Source organism: Kogia breviceps, chromosome 4 (genome assembly GCF_026419965.1).
Source record: "Kogia breviceps isolate mKogBre1 chromosome 4, mKogBre1 haplotype 1, whole genome shotgun sequence".
Classification (NCBI taxonomy): Eukaryota; Metazoa; Chordata; class Mammalia; order Artiodactyla; family Physeteridae; genus Kogia; species Kogia breviceps.
Window position 1 is genome coordinate 4009261 of NC_081313.1, and position 16739 is coordinate 4025999.

Below are 16739 nucleotides of genomic sequence, written 5' to 3' on the forward strand. Positions count from 1 at the left end.
CGGGATGGTGTGTGCCGAGCAGGGCATCTAACCCGGGTGAGAGAACACTTGCGTTTGCCACTGAAAACTAAAAACATCATCACTCTTGGATAAAGCCTGCTGCTGCTGAGCTAGAATTCCTGGTCCTCTCTCGCCTGGGACCCGGGAACGTCAGCGTCTCTGGGACTGAATCGCAGTCCTGTCGTTAGAAGACTTTTGTTTCTGTGCGTATCCCCAGAGGCTACGTCCTTAGGAAGGAAGCAACTTGGGCTGCATAGTGTCTGGGAGGTGTCCCCCTGGGAAGCCCTTGCACTGGACGTGTAACACATGCTTGTGTGCGTACACACACACACACACACACACACACAACACACACACCCCAGAGCTTCTCTCTTAGGCGTGGCCCCAGCAAGGCCCTGGGAGGAGTCCCCCAGCTCCTTGCCGGCCTCAGGACCCACTGAGCATGCCTGTAAGCCGGGTCTGAACAGGAGTGTGAGGCCAGAACCTGGGCACCCGGGCTCCTCCGCTTATGTGATCTGCGGAAATGTCAGCCCGAGGCAGCACAGCCAGCCGCTGGGACCTTCCCCGTGACCTCCGAGCCGACCTTTTGGTCTTCTGTGTCATCCCTCTGTGACAGGTGGCCGCAGCCTCCGCCTGGCCACAGATTTGCCCAGGGTCCCACCTCCCATGCCAGAGGGTCCGGCTGCGGTGACAGCGCAGGCTCAGAGCACGTCACCGTGGGACTACATAGGTTTGCCGTCTGTGCTCGGCTCTCTTCAGGGCAGCACTCGGCTTTCTGAGGGGGACTGGGAGCCCGGGGTGCCCCCCGCCTGCCCCTGCCTTAGGGGCCAGCATCACGCAGCAGCTGGGTGGTGTGAATCCACGGAGCCTCACATGCAGCTATGAAATTTCAGTGCGTTCTGGTATCACTTACAGCCCAGCATTTTCATTTCCCAGTGAAGCAGTAGCTCCAGAATTACTCTCTTCACGGTTTCTGACTGCCCTGCCCCGACTCATGTCCCCAGGGCCAGACCACTGTGACCGCAAGGTCTTTCTTTTTATGGCAGAGACGGTAACACCTTTTTAACATGCCAAGGTCCCGTATATTCCACTGACCATTGACACTTAGCTAAACGGTCGAGCTGATACAATCAGGAGGCTTCTTGACTCAACGATTTGCTAGAAGAGACAGCCACTGCCGGAGAAATACCTTTCACTCGCATGCTTTGTTGTCTTTTCTTTTCAGTGCTCTGTTACGTGTGAAAGAGGAACACAGAAGAGGTTCTTCAAATGTGCCGAGAAGTACAGTTCTGGGAAGTACCGCGAGCTGGCCCCGAAGAAGTGCTTGCACCTACCGCAGCCCCACCTGGAGCTGGAGCGCATCTGCGCCCCGTTCCCCTGCCCTAAGCACCCCCTGTTCACGGCTGCAGGCTCCCCACAGGCTGGCTGGTTTGCCTCGCCCTGGTCTCAGGTAGGGATGAAGGCACAACGGGCAGACCCCTGCTCAGTGTTGGTGGCTGGCCTGGGTGGAGAGGTTCCGGCTGGATGTGAGCTGCTCGAAAGCAGATACAGTCACAAAACAACCATCCCGACTGGTATTTACCCAGAGATCACTCTGGCAAGCGTCCTGCTAAGTGTTTTACCGTGTATCCTACACACCGACAGGTGGGTATGTACATACATACATACATACATACATACATACATACATGTACATTTTAGGTATACAGTCCCCAGTGCCTACCAGGGCTCTGAGCCCATACTGAGTATTCACAGAATGTTTGCCGAATGTGGAATTCTAAACGAAACACAAATTCAATGCGTGACTCAGGAGGGCTTCCCTGGTAGCGCAGTGGTTGAGAATCCGCCTGCCAGTGCAGGGGACGCGGGTTTGAGCCCTGGCCCGGGAAGATCCCACATGCCGCGGAGCAGCTAAGCCCGTGCGCCACAACTACTGAGCCTGTGCTCTAGAGCCCACGAGCCACAACTGCTGAGCCCACGAGCCGCAACTACTGAAGCCCACACGCCTAGAGCCCGTGCTCTGCGACAAGAGAAGCCACCGCGAGGAGAAGCCCGCGCACCACAACGAAGAGTAGTAGCCCCCGCTGGCCGCAACTAGAGAAAGCCCGCGCGCAGCAACGAAGACCCAACGCAGCCAAAAAATGTTTAAATAAATTAAATAGAAAAAAAAAAAATGAGTGACTCGGCGCGGCCGCTTCTGGTCCTTATTCAGAGAACTACCCCCCAGCAGTGCAGTCAGAGCTCACACGTGTCTGGGGGGCTCATCGTCACTGTCCTCGACACTCCACGCCCTGTTGAAAGACCGTGTGCAGCGGCATCTTCTTTAGAAACCAAAGACCGTTCTCCCTCACCAACCACATGCCTCCTCCTGCTTACCTGGGACCGGGTTTGAGACAAGCACACCCAGCCCACGTGGCTGGGGGCCAGGCTGGAGCACATGTGTTTCTGGTCACTGAAGAGCTCCCCAAGTCTGTGTACCTGATGGGAAGAGGGAGGAAAGCTCCCAGAGGAAGCAGCAGGAACGTGGCCAGACCAGCTCCTAAAGAAGCAGGCTGCTGGGATCCCAGCTCCACAGAAGTGTGTAACCAGCGTTGATCTGGCCAAGTTTTACTAAGCACTGAACAATTACTGTTACTGATCTGCCAGTGGGGCAGGCCACACCCCAGGCAAGACACGCTCATCTGCACCACCTGTCCTGGAAAGGACGTCAGTGTCCTATGTGGAAATCAGTGCCAGCCAGGGGCCGGGCAGGAGGAGTGACGGGTGCAACCACAGTGCTTAGCCAGACGGGACCAGTGGTGCCTGACCTTGACCAGCTCTCCCTCCACCTGAGTCTCCTCACGTATTTCCTGGTCTCCGGGACCCATCGTCAATCCCTCCTGATGCAAAATCCCTTTCCTGAGGCCCCCGCGCCATGGCAGCCTCTGCGCGTGGCTCCTCTCAGAAGGGACACCACGTCTTGCCTCCTGGGCATGTCCTGTGTGTCTTGTCGTGAACAGTGTCCCCAGAACTCATGTCCACCCAGGACCTCAAAATGCGATCTTATTCAGAAATGGGAAGTTTGCAGGTTTAATTAGCTAAGATGAGGTCATTCTGGATTCGGACGAACCCTAACCCAATGACCAATGTCCTTATAGGACACACAGGGGAAAGGCCATGTGATAATACAGGCAGAGGTCACACTGATGCAGCTGCGAGCCCAAGAACACCCAGGACTGCCGGCAGCCGCCGGCCTCTGGAAAAGGATGAGCAGATTCCCCCTCAGGACCTCCAGAAGAGATGGAACTTGCTTCTTCTGCCAATGTCTTGATTTTATGCTTCTGGCCTCCTGAACTGAGAGAGTTGTTTCTGCTGTTTCAAGCCCCCCCCCCCAGCTTGTGGTCATTTGTTCCAGCATCCCTGAGCATCTAACACGGTGGTTATTGGTGTTACCGAACTTAACCCGGGTCTGCTTGCCCAATGCACAGCAAAGGCAATCTACTGACACCATTTTGTGGTGAAGGAAGGTACAGTGTTTACTGCAGGCACCGAGCAAGGAGAACAGGCTCGCAAAGACCCAAACTCCCTGAGAGCTTTCAGGAAAGGGTTTTTAAAGACTGAGGGAGAGGGTTGCGGGGTACATGATCAGCTTGTTCACAGTTCTCTGATTGCTTGATGGTGAGGTAACAGGGTGGTATTTCAGGAATCTCAGTTGCCAATTTTTCTGGCCCCAACTGGTGTGGGTTCTGTGTGCCGGTTGGTGGCCAGCATGCAGTTAACTTTCTCCACCTGGTGGGATTTCCGTGTCTGCGAAACAACACAACGACATGGCTCAGGATGTTATCTGTAGCCCTTGGGGAGGAACCAAAGGTCCTTGACTTTGTTTTATGGCTAAACTATTATTATTTTGTATGGCTGGACTGTGTTCCTTTGTTTCTGCATTTTTTAACTTCTCTGATTAAATTTTAATTTTTGGAACCCGGGGAAGGCCTAGGAGGTTAAAGCTTTTCTACAAACAAGAGGTGGGGGACACTGGGGGTGTCTGTCCCCAGGAAGGCCCTGCAGGGTGCTGCTCATTTCCAGTTGTGTCCTTGTCCCATCATGTTTCCTCCTGACGCCCCGAGGGAGACTCCCAGCAGCAAGGGCTGTGCCTTAAGTACCCTCACATTCCCCTTCTGCCAGCTTGGAGTCTGAGGACAGTGGGCATGTGAGCTACAGCAGCTGCATCCGACAATACCATGGCATCCGCCAGCACAGGGGCTTCTCCAGCGGGAGGAACATGAGTCTCAGAGGCGAGACCTCAGGGCTCTGTGACCTGCAGTCCCTGGATCCAGGAATGGCCAAGAGGTGACGGGCGGTGGGCTCTTTCACTCTCGTCTCTCATGATTCCCCGCAGATCGGGGTCCCCCAGCAAGGCACCCACCCTCCCTCCTGTGTGCCCGCCACCAACAATTCTATCGAACAATCTTCTGACGTAAACCCAACTCTGAATGCAAACCTGAAATGAACAAGTTTGACAGAGCAAAAATCACACGGAATTATTATTTTTATCTAAGGCCAAAGGAAACAAATGGAAATATATATTGGAAGCAAATTAATCCACCACGGAATTTTTTTTCAGTATTAGCTAAAATTTTACTAGAGTAAAACCAGTTCAGAATCCCCCCAGATGAAGCCCCAATTCATTCTGTTGGAGCTGGGCTGTGTATGTGAGCCCAGGATTGGCTGGTAATCAATAATCTTTAGAAATGGCAACATCTCAGCCCAGCCATTGACGTCCCTCTGGTGTCTCTGCCATATCCCTGGTCCCAAGCTCTGAGCTCTGCGGAAGGAAGCCATCCCTCAGTCCTTGGAGAGGAAGAGACGGAAAGACCTTCCACCCACTGTGTGCACTGCCCTCTAGCTGTGTTTTTGCTTTGCTGTTGGTTCCTCTTATCTTCACACTTGATGTTGCTTTTTCATTTACAAATATATGAACTCCTCCCCAAATGGTATTTAAATTAGAATTTGTTTAATTTAGACTGTTGGACCAGGGGACATTTGAACCACATCCTTTTCAAGCATTTGCTATTTTAAGTAGGTCAAAAGTATCACTAGCTACAAACTTTTCCCTTCAATTTTCCTCTGAGTGCACAGGCTTTCCAGCAAGGTGAAGGGACGGATGAGCTGAGAAGCTGAGTCGAGTCGTTTCTGAGGCAGATGCTTCGCTTTCTCTGTCTTTTTGAGAATGCGAGTCAGAGACAAGTACAGGTGGTTCCCAAGACCATGGCCCCTCTGTCCCTCCTGAGAGCGAATGAGGCCAGTATTCACCCCACTCTGCTCAACTCAGAGACTTCAGGCAAATTTAGAAAAAGAAAAACAAGGTTTATCCTTATTTAATTTAAACCAAAACCTAAAACCTAAAAATACATCTTGCATAGCTTTCACCAGCCTGAAATATTCAATCTGTCTGTCTAATAAGTCATTTTTATCATAAGCTGCTTGAAGATCTTATCCAGCGTGACTCATCTATTACATTCTGAGTCCCTAACTTTTGGGAGTAATAACTCAAAGGCGATGTTTGCCATGAGCTCTTGTACCCAGGGCTCTGCGCCCTTCGATCGTGGGAAATTGTGGGACAGAAATGCGTGGCCAGTGCCTGGCTCAGCTTTGCCCCCAGGCAGGTTATTCCTGTAACGGCAGGAAGATGGCGGGTCCTGTTATTTGATCCGGAGAGTTTCTGTTGGTCTCAGTGGCCTGGCTTATCATTTTGGTTAGTAGTGCATCGCCTGGCAGGACTGGCTTCATTCATTTGGGTCGTTTGGGCTTAGCATCCAGTGGGTCACACCCTACCCCGGTCTTGGCAAGGCTTAAGTACGAACACCTGCCAGACCGTGTCTGACTCCAGATGACAGAGACTGGGTGTGTTCTCAGTGCTGGAGTGCCGGGGCCCTGTCTTGCCCCGGGCTTCCTCACCAGGACTGTGCACAAGTCGACGTGGAGGCCCTTGGGTTCTCAGGGGCAAAGAGCCACGTCCCAGGCGTCATCGATAGGGCTTTCCATCGTGGCAACTATGACTGCAGCAGTGTATCAAACACACACACACACACACACGCACAGACTCACACATATGGGCGTGCACGTGAACACACACACGGCACCCACAGAGCATGTGGGGGCTTCAGCAGGCTCGGTCTGGAAGAGTGTGGTCAGTCCGTCACAGAGGGCTGCCCTGCACCCGTGATCCATCCGCCCACCTCTAATACTTTGCTCTCATCCTCTTCTAATCATGAGGGTGCACAGGAAAACGAACCGTTTTGTTGACATTGATGGATAAGGTCCCCTGAGCTGGAGGGAGTCTGCCTGTAACCGATTGAATGCATACAAAAATGCACAGCCCCATCTATGTTTAGAGCAGAAATGGTGTGTGTTGTCCCATCCTGACTGAGGAGACATTTGGTCTCTGGGAGAAGTTACGGTGGCTGAAGCTCCAGACTTGGAGAGGTCCCCGAAGGTGATAAATAAGGGAAGAAACTGCCCCCCTCCCTCCCCTGTAGAGACTTCACAGAAGGAAGATGGTGTGAGACCTCTGGCTCCGCAGTTAACATGCATTTGTTTACTCACTGTACATGCATTTGAGAGATGAACTTTGCCCTGGAAGAAGCCCCACGGTTTTACAGGTTCCTGTGAATGTGACAGGTGGACATTTACATTAGGCTAAGACCACGTAGAACATCAATCGGGACTTAGAGCTCTCAGACGTCGCCTTCCACTAGCATTTTTCCATGAAGACCAATAACGTAAACAAGAGTAGTCGCTCTAATTTAAAACAAACCCGGAGGCAAATGTTATTCTTTAAAAATGCATCGTTGGGGTTTTTTTGATAATGACTAGGAGTCATCATCCGTTCCCCCATTCCTCCAGTCGGAGGTTATGCAGAGCCTCTTATGCAGGGGAGGCCAGTCCTCCTAGGAGCACGGGGATCCCCGAGGGGACAGGGCACACAGAGGACATCTGAAGGGAGAGAGGTCTTTCAGCATTTCAACGTCCGCAGAGTCTGTCTGAGTGGATGTCTGCCCTGAGACTCCCCTTCCTGCAGGGGCCCTTTCAGAGCGGAGTGTGCTGGTCTGCATGGGGTCCAGGTGAGGACGGACGTGCGTCACCCTCCAGAAGGCCGTTTAATTCTAGAATGACAAGAAGACCCAGGGCTTCCCCGCGGTGGCGCGGTGGTTGCGAGTCCACCTGTCGATGCAGGGGACGCGGGTTCGTGCCCCGGTCCGGGAGGATCCCACGTGCCGCGGAGCGACTGGGCCCGTGAGCCGTGGCCGCTGAGCCTGCGCGTCCGGAGCCTGTGCTCCGCGACGGGAGAGGCCGCAACAGTGAGAGGCCCGCGCACCGCAAAAAGAAAACAGAAGACCCTCATTGCTAGACCTCAGGGGGCCGTCCCGCGGAATCCTGCCTTGACGTTTTTCTCCATCTGGTTCCTTGGTTCTTGGACGGAGCCCTGGTCTCAGGCCCTGTTACGGGCAGCGGCGTGTGGGGCTGTAGGGCCAGAGGCAACGGGAGGAGCCTCAACAGTGGGTTGAGCAGCCCGTGCCGGCTCTTCAGTGGCGATGTCCCCGCTCTGCACCCTGAAGCCACACGGCCCGGCGTCCGGAGGGACCCCCTCACCCCTCAGCAAACAGACACAGAACTACCCACCCCCCTGCAGAGTGGGAGTCACCCACACCGAGGCCCCTGCAGGTGAGCAGGCTGCGGAGGGGAGAGTCCACGGACTGCAGAGGACAGTGAGCTCCAGGCCCCCGTCGGGGAGCGTCTCGGGGGCTCAGCTAACTGTTTGCAGTCGAGCTGCGGGTCAGCTTGACGCGCTCGTTCTGTTAGGTCGAACCGGACTGAAATCAGTTCTGAAAATAGAAGAGGAGGTGCTCTTGCCGTGTTGTTCCGGTCGCTCCCCGGACGGCAGTTCCCCGGACGTGTCCCGACCCGTAGCAGCGTGGCTGCACGAGCAGCTTCTCGGGCCCAGCCCGGCCCTGCTGGCGCTCGAGCTTTGGGCCTGGGCCCCGGCATTCTGCGTTGCTGAGGCCCGTGGTTCATTCGGACGCGCATTCGAGCTTCAGAGCCACTGGTGCGGAGGGTGTCTCCAGCAGCGGGGGGTCTGGACAGAGGGCGACAGCGGCTGTCACCCTGCGGGTCAGGGAGCAGGACGCCGTCGGCGCACAGCACGGCGGCCGCCTCTCCTGCCGTCAGTACGAGGAATGGCCTGAGACGCCCAGGCTAGACCCCAGGAAGCTGAGGAAGAAGACTTCGACTTCGACTTCAGACCTGAGTTCCGGACTCTCTTTCCCCTGAGTATTCCTTTCCCAGCAGTGCCGTGTCATGTGACTTGCCCTTCACACCTGCTGGCCCCCTGCTCCCCCTGCAGCCCCAGCCCCTCGCTCTCCACCCGAGGAGCCTGCACGGAGATGCTTAGGATCAACCCATCTGCAAATCCAGTGGAAAATCTGGAATGTGACTTCGGAACCCCATGCTGAGTTTGAGGCCATTATGTTTATGATATAGCTGAACCACTTGCATAGCTTTTCCTTCTTGGGGGGAAAAAAAAAACAGTGAATAAACTTTTTCAGATTCCTTCTTTTTCTTCCCTCTGCTGCTCTATCTCTGGTTTTATCAATGCGAAGTATTTTCAAAATCTGCAGCCAAACATCTTAGTTCTTTCTGTTTACTTGAAGAAACACAAAATTTGAGCTATTTGGAGGCTTATTTTCCTGAAACCGTGTCTCTCGCGGGGAGTTTAAAATCTCTCTAGACCACCGCCTCTCACCGTGGGTGCCCTTATGGATCATCTGGGGGTTGTGCAGATTCTGAGGCGGCGTCCAGAGGTGTGGGAGGCAGGGATGTTGACAGGCTTCCAGCTGTTGCCAGGGCTGCTTGTCCAGAAACCGAGCTCTGAGTAGCGGCTTTGGAAAGGGCCCCGAGGAAGGGCGAGCGACCTCTGCTCACCACTAGCGTCTGGGGCCTAGAACAGTGCCTGGTAAGAGGAGAATGATCCCTCTTTTTGAATCAATTAACCAATGACAAAAAAAAGAATCAGACCACTCGGTGCTGTTCAGGTGATGCAAAACGCTGGCCAGATCTCCTGATTTCTAATTGAGGCATAACATCTTTAGCACGAGTGGAATTCTGCCCCTGCTGCTGTTGATGAAAGAAACTCAACTCACAAGGCAGAGACATGCAACACCTACAGAGGAAGCTGCGACCGAGGAGGCCCTAGGAACCCTGTGGCAGTGCAGCCCCGTAGGTTCTCAGCCCACGATGGGAGCTGAGGGAGGGCCTGGAACCAGAGTGCAAAGCGCCAAGGCCGGAATTGCGGCTCTGCCGGAATGCTCAGAAAGACGCAATGGGCGCTGGGTGACACCTGGCTCTGTCGCGGGTGAGCCTCATGGTTCAGGGATCAGACATGGGTCTGCCCACCGCACTGTTCCTTTACCGGCTGCCACAGTCCTATACTGAAACGGAACCATTGACGACTTCGGCTGAAATTGGTTTGGAAGAGAAGGGGGAAACCTCACAGAATGTTCCAAACCCACATGCTTATCAGCTAAAGCCCTGGATTTTCTCCCCAGGGGGCCAGCCTAAAGAGAAAAAAAAAAAGAAGAAGGAACAATTCCTTCAGCTTGTGAGTTTTCAGGACTCTCTGTTTCCAACTTTTCTCCCGCCGAGGGGCAAGGTAGAGATGTTTTACTTACTCCATCGCCGGGTCCCTATCCCAGGGGATGTCAAAGCCACTTCTCCAGGCTCTGTTTGCAGCGGGTCCTGAACATCGGCTGCAGACAAGCGTCTGGCTGCGGGCTGTTTCGGCTGTGGAAAACCAGCCCCAGGGCTGCTCCAGTGGGGTCCTGGCACACGGACCCGTACATTCTGGCAGCGGCCTGAGTTATGTGTGTCCCTAAATCCGCACGGCTTTAGCCTCGTGTTTTAAAGCAACCATTTGGCTTACCCACGGGACATCCAGAACGTTCTCTGACCCCGACTTTTTGCAGGTGCTCCTTTCATTGCTAACCTTCTTAACGGTCTTGAACTCACAGCCTTGTCTGAGCGCAACTCACACGCTTCCGTCTAGACCTCGAGTCTCCTCCTCTCCGGGCATATTCACCGCTACGAGTTTGGGCCCCTCCGTCTCTCTGATCGCCCACGTCGCTCCCGGTTTATTGCCGGCAGGGGATCTCAGAGGGACCCGCCGCTGTGGTCTGTGGGGTGTGCGCCCGGCCAGCTGGTGAGAGGTAGATGGTCTGACCCAGCCTCTCCTTCCTCCTCTGGCTCCGCTGTGTGCTGCGCCTTAGAGCGCGGGGGCCTCGGCGTCGGGAAACAAAGTTCCCGGGAGCGTGCGAATGAGCCCGGGGCACCTCCAGACGTGCAGAGTCCCTGCGCATGGGGTCTAGAAGGGGCTGAGTGTCACCTCCTGGGGAGTTGGCTTGTCAAGCTTTTCCAGGTCGGGGGCGCCAGAAACGCTGGCTTGGCGATGGCATCTCATGAAAGACCCCTAGCCTGTATCCCCAGATGCGTGTGCCACTTTGGGGCGTCCATCAGACCCTTGCTGACTCAAGGACACTCAGACTTCTGGGCACGTCTCCCCGGTGTCCATTCCAGGGAAAAATCCAGAATCTGCTCGGCCACCCACAGTGGTTGAGGCCGACCACCCTGAGGACCGTGGCGGGGGGAGGGGGGCGCAGCTGTGGCCCCAGGACCTGGTGGCCCCGGGCGACTGTTGTTTGTGCTTCTCGCAGTGCACGGCCAGCTGTGGAGGCGGCATGCAGACGAGGTCCGTGCGGTGCCTGGCGGGGCACCGGCCGGCCGTGGGCTGCTCGGCGCACCAGAAGCCCGCGGCCTCCCAGGCCTGCAACACCCGCTTCTGTCCCATCGCACAGAAGAAAGGTGAGTGTCGGAGTCCCTCGGCTCGACCTTGACATTTTTTTTGGGGGGGGGCGTCCCGTTTCCGGAGTGTCTCCTAAGAGGGCTGAGCAGGTGCGGGGTGCCCGCTAGGTCGAGGGGCTCCTGCCGGCTCCGCGGTTCCCTCTGCATCTCCACCCCCAGCTCTCCCGTGACGCAGCCCACAAAGCAGACCCCTCGCTTCTCACGCCTCCCCAGAAATGACACCGGCGGTTGGGAACTCAGATCGCTTCCGTTTCACTGCTGCTCTTTATATTCAGAGAAGCCGATTTTAAGTAGAGCCGCCCTCTCCGCCCGAGGTAAAGGAGAACCCAGATTATTCGCGGGATGCGCTCTAGCCGGCATCCCCGGGCACACGCCCTCGGTGCCTCGGGTCTCTGCGGGGACCCTGCCCTGTGTCTGCCGAGGCTTCTGGAAGAGCAGACGGGGCTGGAGGAGAGTGCGCGGTCTGGCTCAGTCAGGGGCTCGGCAGTTGGAGTCCAGTCCGCAGAGGCCCCATCGCCTTGGGTGGATGCGCGGTTGCGCGGACGGGTTTAGCACAGAAAAGCGGTGTCAACGTTGCGGGCAGCTTCCGGGAAAGAGCACAGCCCACGTGGCCCGTGTGACCGGAAGAGCCGCCCTCCTTCGGCGGCTTCGGGGCAGTGACAGATTTACGCTGACTTGCCGGAGTTGGTTCCGGCGGCGGCAGACGCGCGGTGCCGGACCGGTGACTAACGCGGGGCCGCTCGCTTTCAGACGCCTTCTGCGAGGACCGCTTCCACTGGTGCGCCCTGGTGCCCCAGCACGGGATGTGCAGCCACCACTTCTACGGCCAGCAGTGCTGCCAGATGTGCTCCGCGTCCAACCTGTGAGCTGACAGGGCACGGGAGGTACCTGTTTCCAGCACCAGCGAGCTGGGCGGTCTGCACCGGGGTGCGTCCGCGGAAGATGGAGAGCTGCGAGAAGAAAAGCCACCGCGTGGGGCTCTTCGCTACGATTCTGTGCGTGCCCGTGTGTGCGTGTGCGTGTGTGTGTGCGTGTGTGCGACTCGTGCGTGTGAGCGCATCCCCGGCCACACGGACACGCTCTCGGGGGGGGGAGGGAGTCGGAGTGAGGCCGTAGGGCGCGCTGTGCGGCAGGGCACGTGCTCCCCTAGAACCGCAGAGCTTTGTCGAGGGAGGCGGGCCAGGAAATGAGGGAGAAGTACGGAACACCTGCCTCCAAGGACGCCGGCCCAGCTCCCCGCTGGAGGTCCCTTCCGACAGCGGGATCGGCTTTGGGCTGCGGCCCCAGGCCCCATCCTGCCCCAAGAGCAGTTTCTCTGCACAGGGGCCCGGGGCCCGGGCAGGGGAGCTGGTCTCCATCCTGACTGGGGACCTCGCCTCCGGAAACGGGAAAATGAAATCCTGCTGTGGCGCTCCTGTCCCTTTCAGACTCCTGCGCTGGAGGAGAGAATTTTCTTATTTTACGTTGTATCTTTCTCAGTTATTTACCAGCGAGTGTTCCTATTTAAACCCACGTCTTACTGCTTTTCTATTTCAAGTGACAGAATGACAGGTTGTATCTGAATTAGAGACTTACCGGTGATACCCAATCCCCACCGCCCTGCTGAGGACTGGCGGTGGGTCCACTTGGGCAGACGTCAAGTGATGACCTTGGAGCCCTGTGTTTCGTTTTTGTATTTTGCGGGGTTTTCAAAAAAAAAAAAAAAAGTTTCCGTAAATTCTGGTTGTTTTTGTAACACCCATTCGGAAGGAAGGCCTATTTCCTGGTGAAAAGCTGTGCGGCGGGCCTCTGACCTCCTCCCGTCAGTATCCGTGTGGCTTTTAACCCTTTCCTGCAGTGCGATCTCCATTCCAAATGGCACCTGGATATTTATATTTGCTGAAGTTTTATAATAAATTTTATATTGTGCGGTGTGCTTCTGAACTGCTCGTGAGTCTTCATGAGGTCTGCTCCGAGATGCGAGGGCTGGGACAGAGACCGGGAGATTGGCCTCAAAGAGGGAGGAATGGGGCTCCAGAACCTGGTAGAAAGTGCTGGAAGCAGTCTGAGGAGAAGGTGCCCCCAAATGAGCAGGTTTCAGGAAGACGGTTGGTGACGGTGGCAGCCTGTGCAGGGGGGCGCTGCTGCGGGGTCCTCCTGCCCAGGGATCAGGTTTTCTACGGCTTCACCTGCAACCTGCACAGGGCAGGTGCAGCCTCTCTAGAGATAACACAACTAATTGAAAGGTGACCCCTGACCCTGTTATCCCTGCTGAATGAGTCAGCATGCTCTAGAGACACAGGCACAATATATTTATAGAGGGGGTGGGATTGACTCACACGATTGTGGGAGCTGGCAAGTCCCAAATCCAGAAGTTCGGGTAAGAGTTGATGCTGCAGCCTTGAGCCTGCGGCGGTTCTGCAGAGCAGCAGTCTGGAAACTCAGGCAGGGTTTCTTTTTCTTTTTGAAATTGAAACTGTGATCAAAAATCCTCCAACAGACAAAAGTCCAGGACTAGATGGCTTCACAGGTGAGTTCCATCAACAGTCAGAGAAGAGCCAAAACCCATCCTTCTCAAACTCTTCCAAAAAATTGCAGGGGAAGGAACACCCCCAAACTCACTCCATGAGGCCACCATCACCGTGATACCCTGCTTTTTTCTCCTGTAGTAGAGAATGGAACCACCATTTACTGACTTCGCATTGAACATGAATCTCAGAATTCTTGGTTGTCCACTGGTTAAAACTTGGTGCTTTCACTGCCACGGGTTTGATTTCGATCCCTGGTCTGGGAACCAAGATCCCACTGGCTGGATCATACTCACGGGTGTGGCCGTCCCGGCAGAGTCTGTGGGTGAACATGGGACCGGGGCACAGAGAAACCTCCCAGCCCCGAGACAGGGCCAGGCCAGATGGTGCCCACGCCAAGCCTTAGACCCTTCTCAGAGCAGCGGGCACAGCGCCCTCCCGGCTCTCTTTACCTCATGCCGGCCCAAGGTACCGAAGCGCCCCACCAGCGAACAGATCCCTCCGGCAGGGTTTCTATGTTACAGTCGCGAGGCCGAATTCCTTCTTCTCAGGGAAACATCAGTCTTTGCTCTTGGGACCTTCAACTGATTGGATGAGACCCACCGCACTGCCGTGGGTGATCGGCTTTTCTCCGCGTCCACTGACTGTTAAACATTAATCACGTCTATACACGCACCCCAGCGTTCACAGCAGCTCTATTCACAATAGCCAAGACATGGAAGCCACCTAGGTGTCCATCAGCAGACGAATGGATAGGGGCTTCCCTGGTGGCGCAGCGGTTGAGAGTCCGCCTGCCGATGCAGGGGACACGGGTTCGTGCCCCGGTCCGGGAAGATCCCACATGCCGCGGAGCGGCTGGGCCCGTGCGCCCCCAACTACTGAGCCTGCGCTCCAGAGCCCGTGAGCCACAACTACTGAGTCTGCATGCCACAACTACTGAAGCCCGCGTGGCCTAGAGCCCATGATCTGCCACAAGAGAAGCCACCTCAGTGAGAAGCCCCCATGCTGCTACGAAGAGCAGCCCCCGCTCGCTGCAACTAGAGAGAGCCCGTGCGAAGCAACGAAGACCCAACGCAGCCAAAAATTAATTAATTAATTATTTATTTTAAATGCTTGAAAAACATGAATGGATAAAGAAGATGTGGCACATGTATACAATGGAATATTACTCAGCCATAAAAAAGAATGAAATATTGCCCTTTGCAGCAACATGGATGGACCTAGAGATTATCATACTAGGTGAAGTGAGCCAGCCAGAGAATGACAAACATCGTATGATATCACTTATATGTGGAACCTAAAAAGTTATGCAAATGAACTTATTTACAAAACAGAAACAGATTCACAGGCATAGAAAGCCAACTTACGGTTACCGAAAGGGATAGTGGGGTGGGTGGGATAAATTATGAGTGTGGGATTAGCAGATACACACTACTATATATAAAATAAGTAAACGACAAGGTCCTACTGTATAGCACAGGGAACGGTATTCAATATCATGTAATAAACTATCAATGTAGTGGAAAAGAATCTGCAAAAGAATATGTATATATATATGTATGTGTGTGTATATATATATGGAATCACTTTGCTGTACACCAGAAACTAACATAACATCGTAAATCAACTAAACTTCAATTTAAAAAAATTTTTTTTTAATTTTTAAAATGTTAATCACATCTAAAATACACCTTCACAGCAATGCCAGTCTGGTGTCTGACCAAGCAAGTGGACCTCAGAGCCCAGCCTAGTTGATACGTACAATTAACCATCACACCAATCCCCCTTGGACTGGATTAAGCCAGCCCTAACTGGGGACCCAGAAAACCTGCAGCTGCGCCTGGGGTTACAGTGGACACCTGCCCTCCCAAACGCCAGCTGCCCCAAGTGCAGATCCTGGTGTGCCCAGCCCCACTCACCCTGCGCCCCTCCCTGGCTTGCAATGGCACCTGCACCCCCTCAGCGAGCCCCTGGGCCCGCCGTGTGGGAGACGGTCCGAATCCCGCTTCGCTGGCCTGGCTCTGCGAAGGATGCAAAGTGACCCGTCACGTGGTCCCGTCTTCAGGGCTTGTTTCATCAGGAAAGTAACGTCCGGCCCCAAAGCGCTGTATTACAGAAACAGGTAGGAGCAGAGGAGGGGGAGATTCGCTCCCACTGGGAGGGGAGTGACAGACCAGAAGGGCCAGGCTGCCCTCTAGACACTTAAGGCAGGGAGAAAAGAGTGAGAAGAGGGGGCTGCAGAACTTAGCTGCCTGGTCTGCCCTCAGCTCTGTGCTGGAGGAAGAGAAAAGATAAAGGGCCTCACTGGGCAAAGTTTTGCAAAATCCTTTGCAAGACAGTATTATAGCAAGAGACTGAAATCACAGGCCAAATATAAAGGAGGCTGGGTTTTAATATGCAACTCAGATGCCATTGTGTGGGTGCCAGAAGCCGGGGCAGTGGGCTGGTTCCTGCCATCCTGAAGGGGGCTCAGTTCCAGCTTGAGGCCGCTTGCCCACCTCAGGCACATTTTTTCTGCTAAAAGAGTGTCACTGATTTCAGCATCAAAATTACAGCTCAAAATTTGAAAATAGTCATTCTGCATTTTCCACATACTAAGTTTGCCATTCCTTTATTTAAAAAATTGTATTGAAATATAGTTGATTTACACTATTGTGTTAGTTTCAGGTATATAGCAAAGCGATTCAGTTATATATGTATATATATATATATATACACACACACATATAAAACTATCTATAGATATATAACCATCTACATATTCTTTTTTAGACTCTTTTCCCTTATAGAGTATTACAAGATATTGAGTAGAGTTCCCTGTGCTGTACAGTAGGTCCTTGTCGATTATCTGTTTTATATATAGTCGTGTGTATCTGTTAATCCCAAACTCCTAATTTATCCCTCCCCCCCTTCCCCTTCGGTAACCATAAGCTTGTTTTCTATGTCTGCGAGTCTATTTTCTGTTTTGTAAATAAGTTCATTTGTATCATTTTTTAAAATTCTACATATAAGTGATATCATAGGATATTTGTCTGAATTACTTCACTTAGTATGATAATCTCTAGGTCCATCTATGTTGCTGCAAATGGCATTTCTTCATTCTTTTTTATGGCTGAGTAGTATTCCTCTGTGTGTGTGTGTGTGTGTGTGTGTGTGTGTGTGTGTGTGTGTGTGTACACACACACATATATATACCACATCTTCTTTATCCGTTCCTCTGTTGATGGACACTTAGGCTGCTTCCATGCCTTGGCTGTTATCAGCAGTGCTGCTGTGAACATTGGGGTGCGTGTATCTTTTCAAATTAAAGTTTTCTCTGGCTATATATGCCCAGGAGTTGGA

General features: G+C 53.8%; 1 protein-coding gene across 1 annotated transcript in view; it reads left to right on the forward strand.

Annotated features, from left to right (window-relative positions):
- ADAMTS16 (ADAM metallopeptidase with thrombospondin type 1 motif 16) overlaps positions 1 to 11988 on the forward strand; it is a 158300-nt gene extending 146312 nt beyond the window's left edge. Inside the window, exons 21-23 of the mRNA XM_067033287.1 lie at positions 1226 to 1450; positions 10743 to 10890; positions 11641 to 11988. Of these exons, the coding sequence (XP_066889388.1) occupies positions 1226 to 1450; positions 10743 to 10890; positions 11641 to 11756 (489 nt within the window). The 3' untranslated portion in view covers positions 11757 to 11988. The remainder of the gene's footprint in view (positions 1 to 1225; positions 1451 to 10742; positions 10891 to 11640) is intronic.
- The last annotated feature ends 4751 nt before the right edge of the window (positions 11989 to 16739 follow it).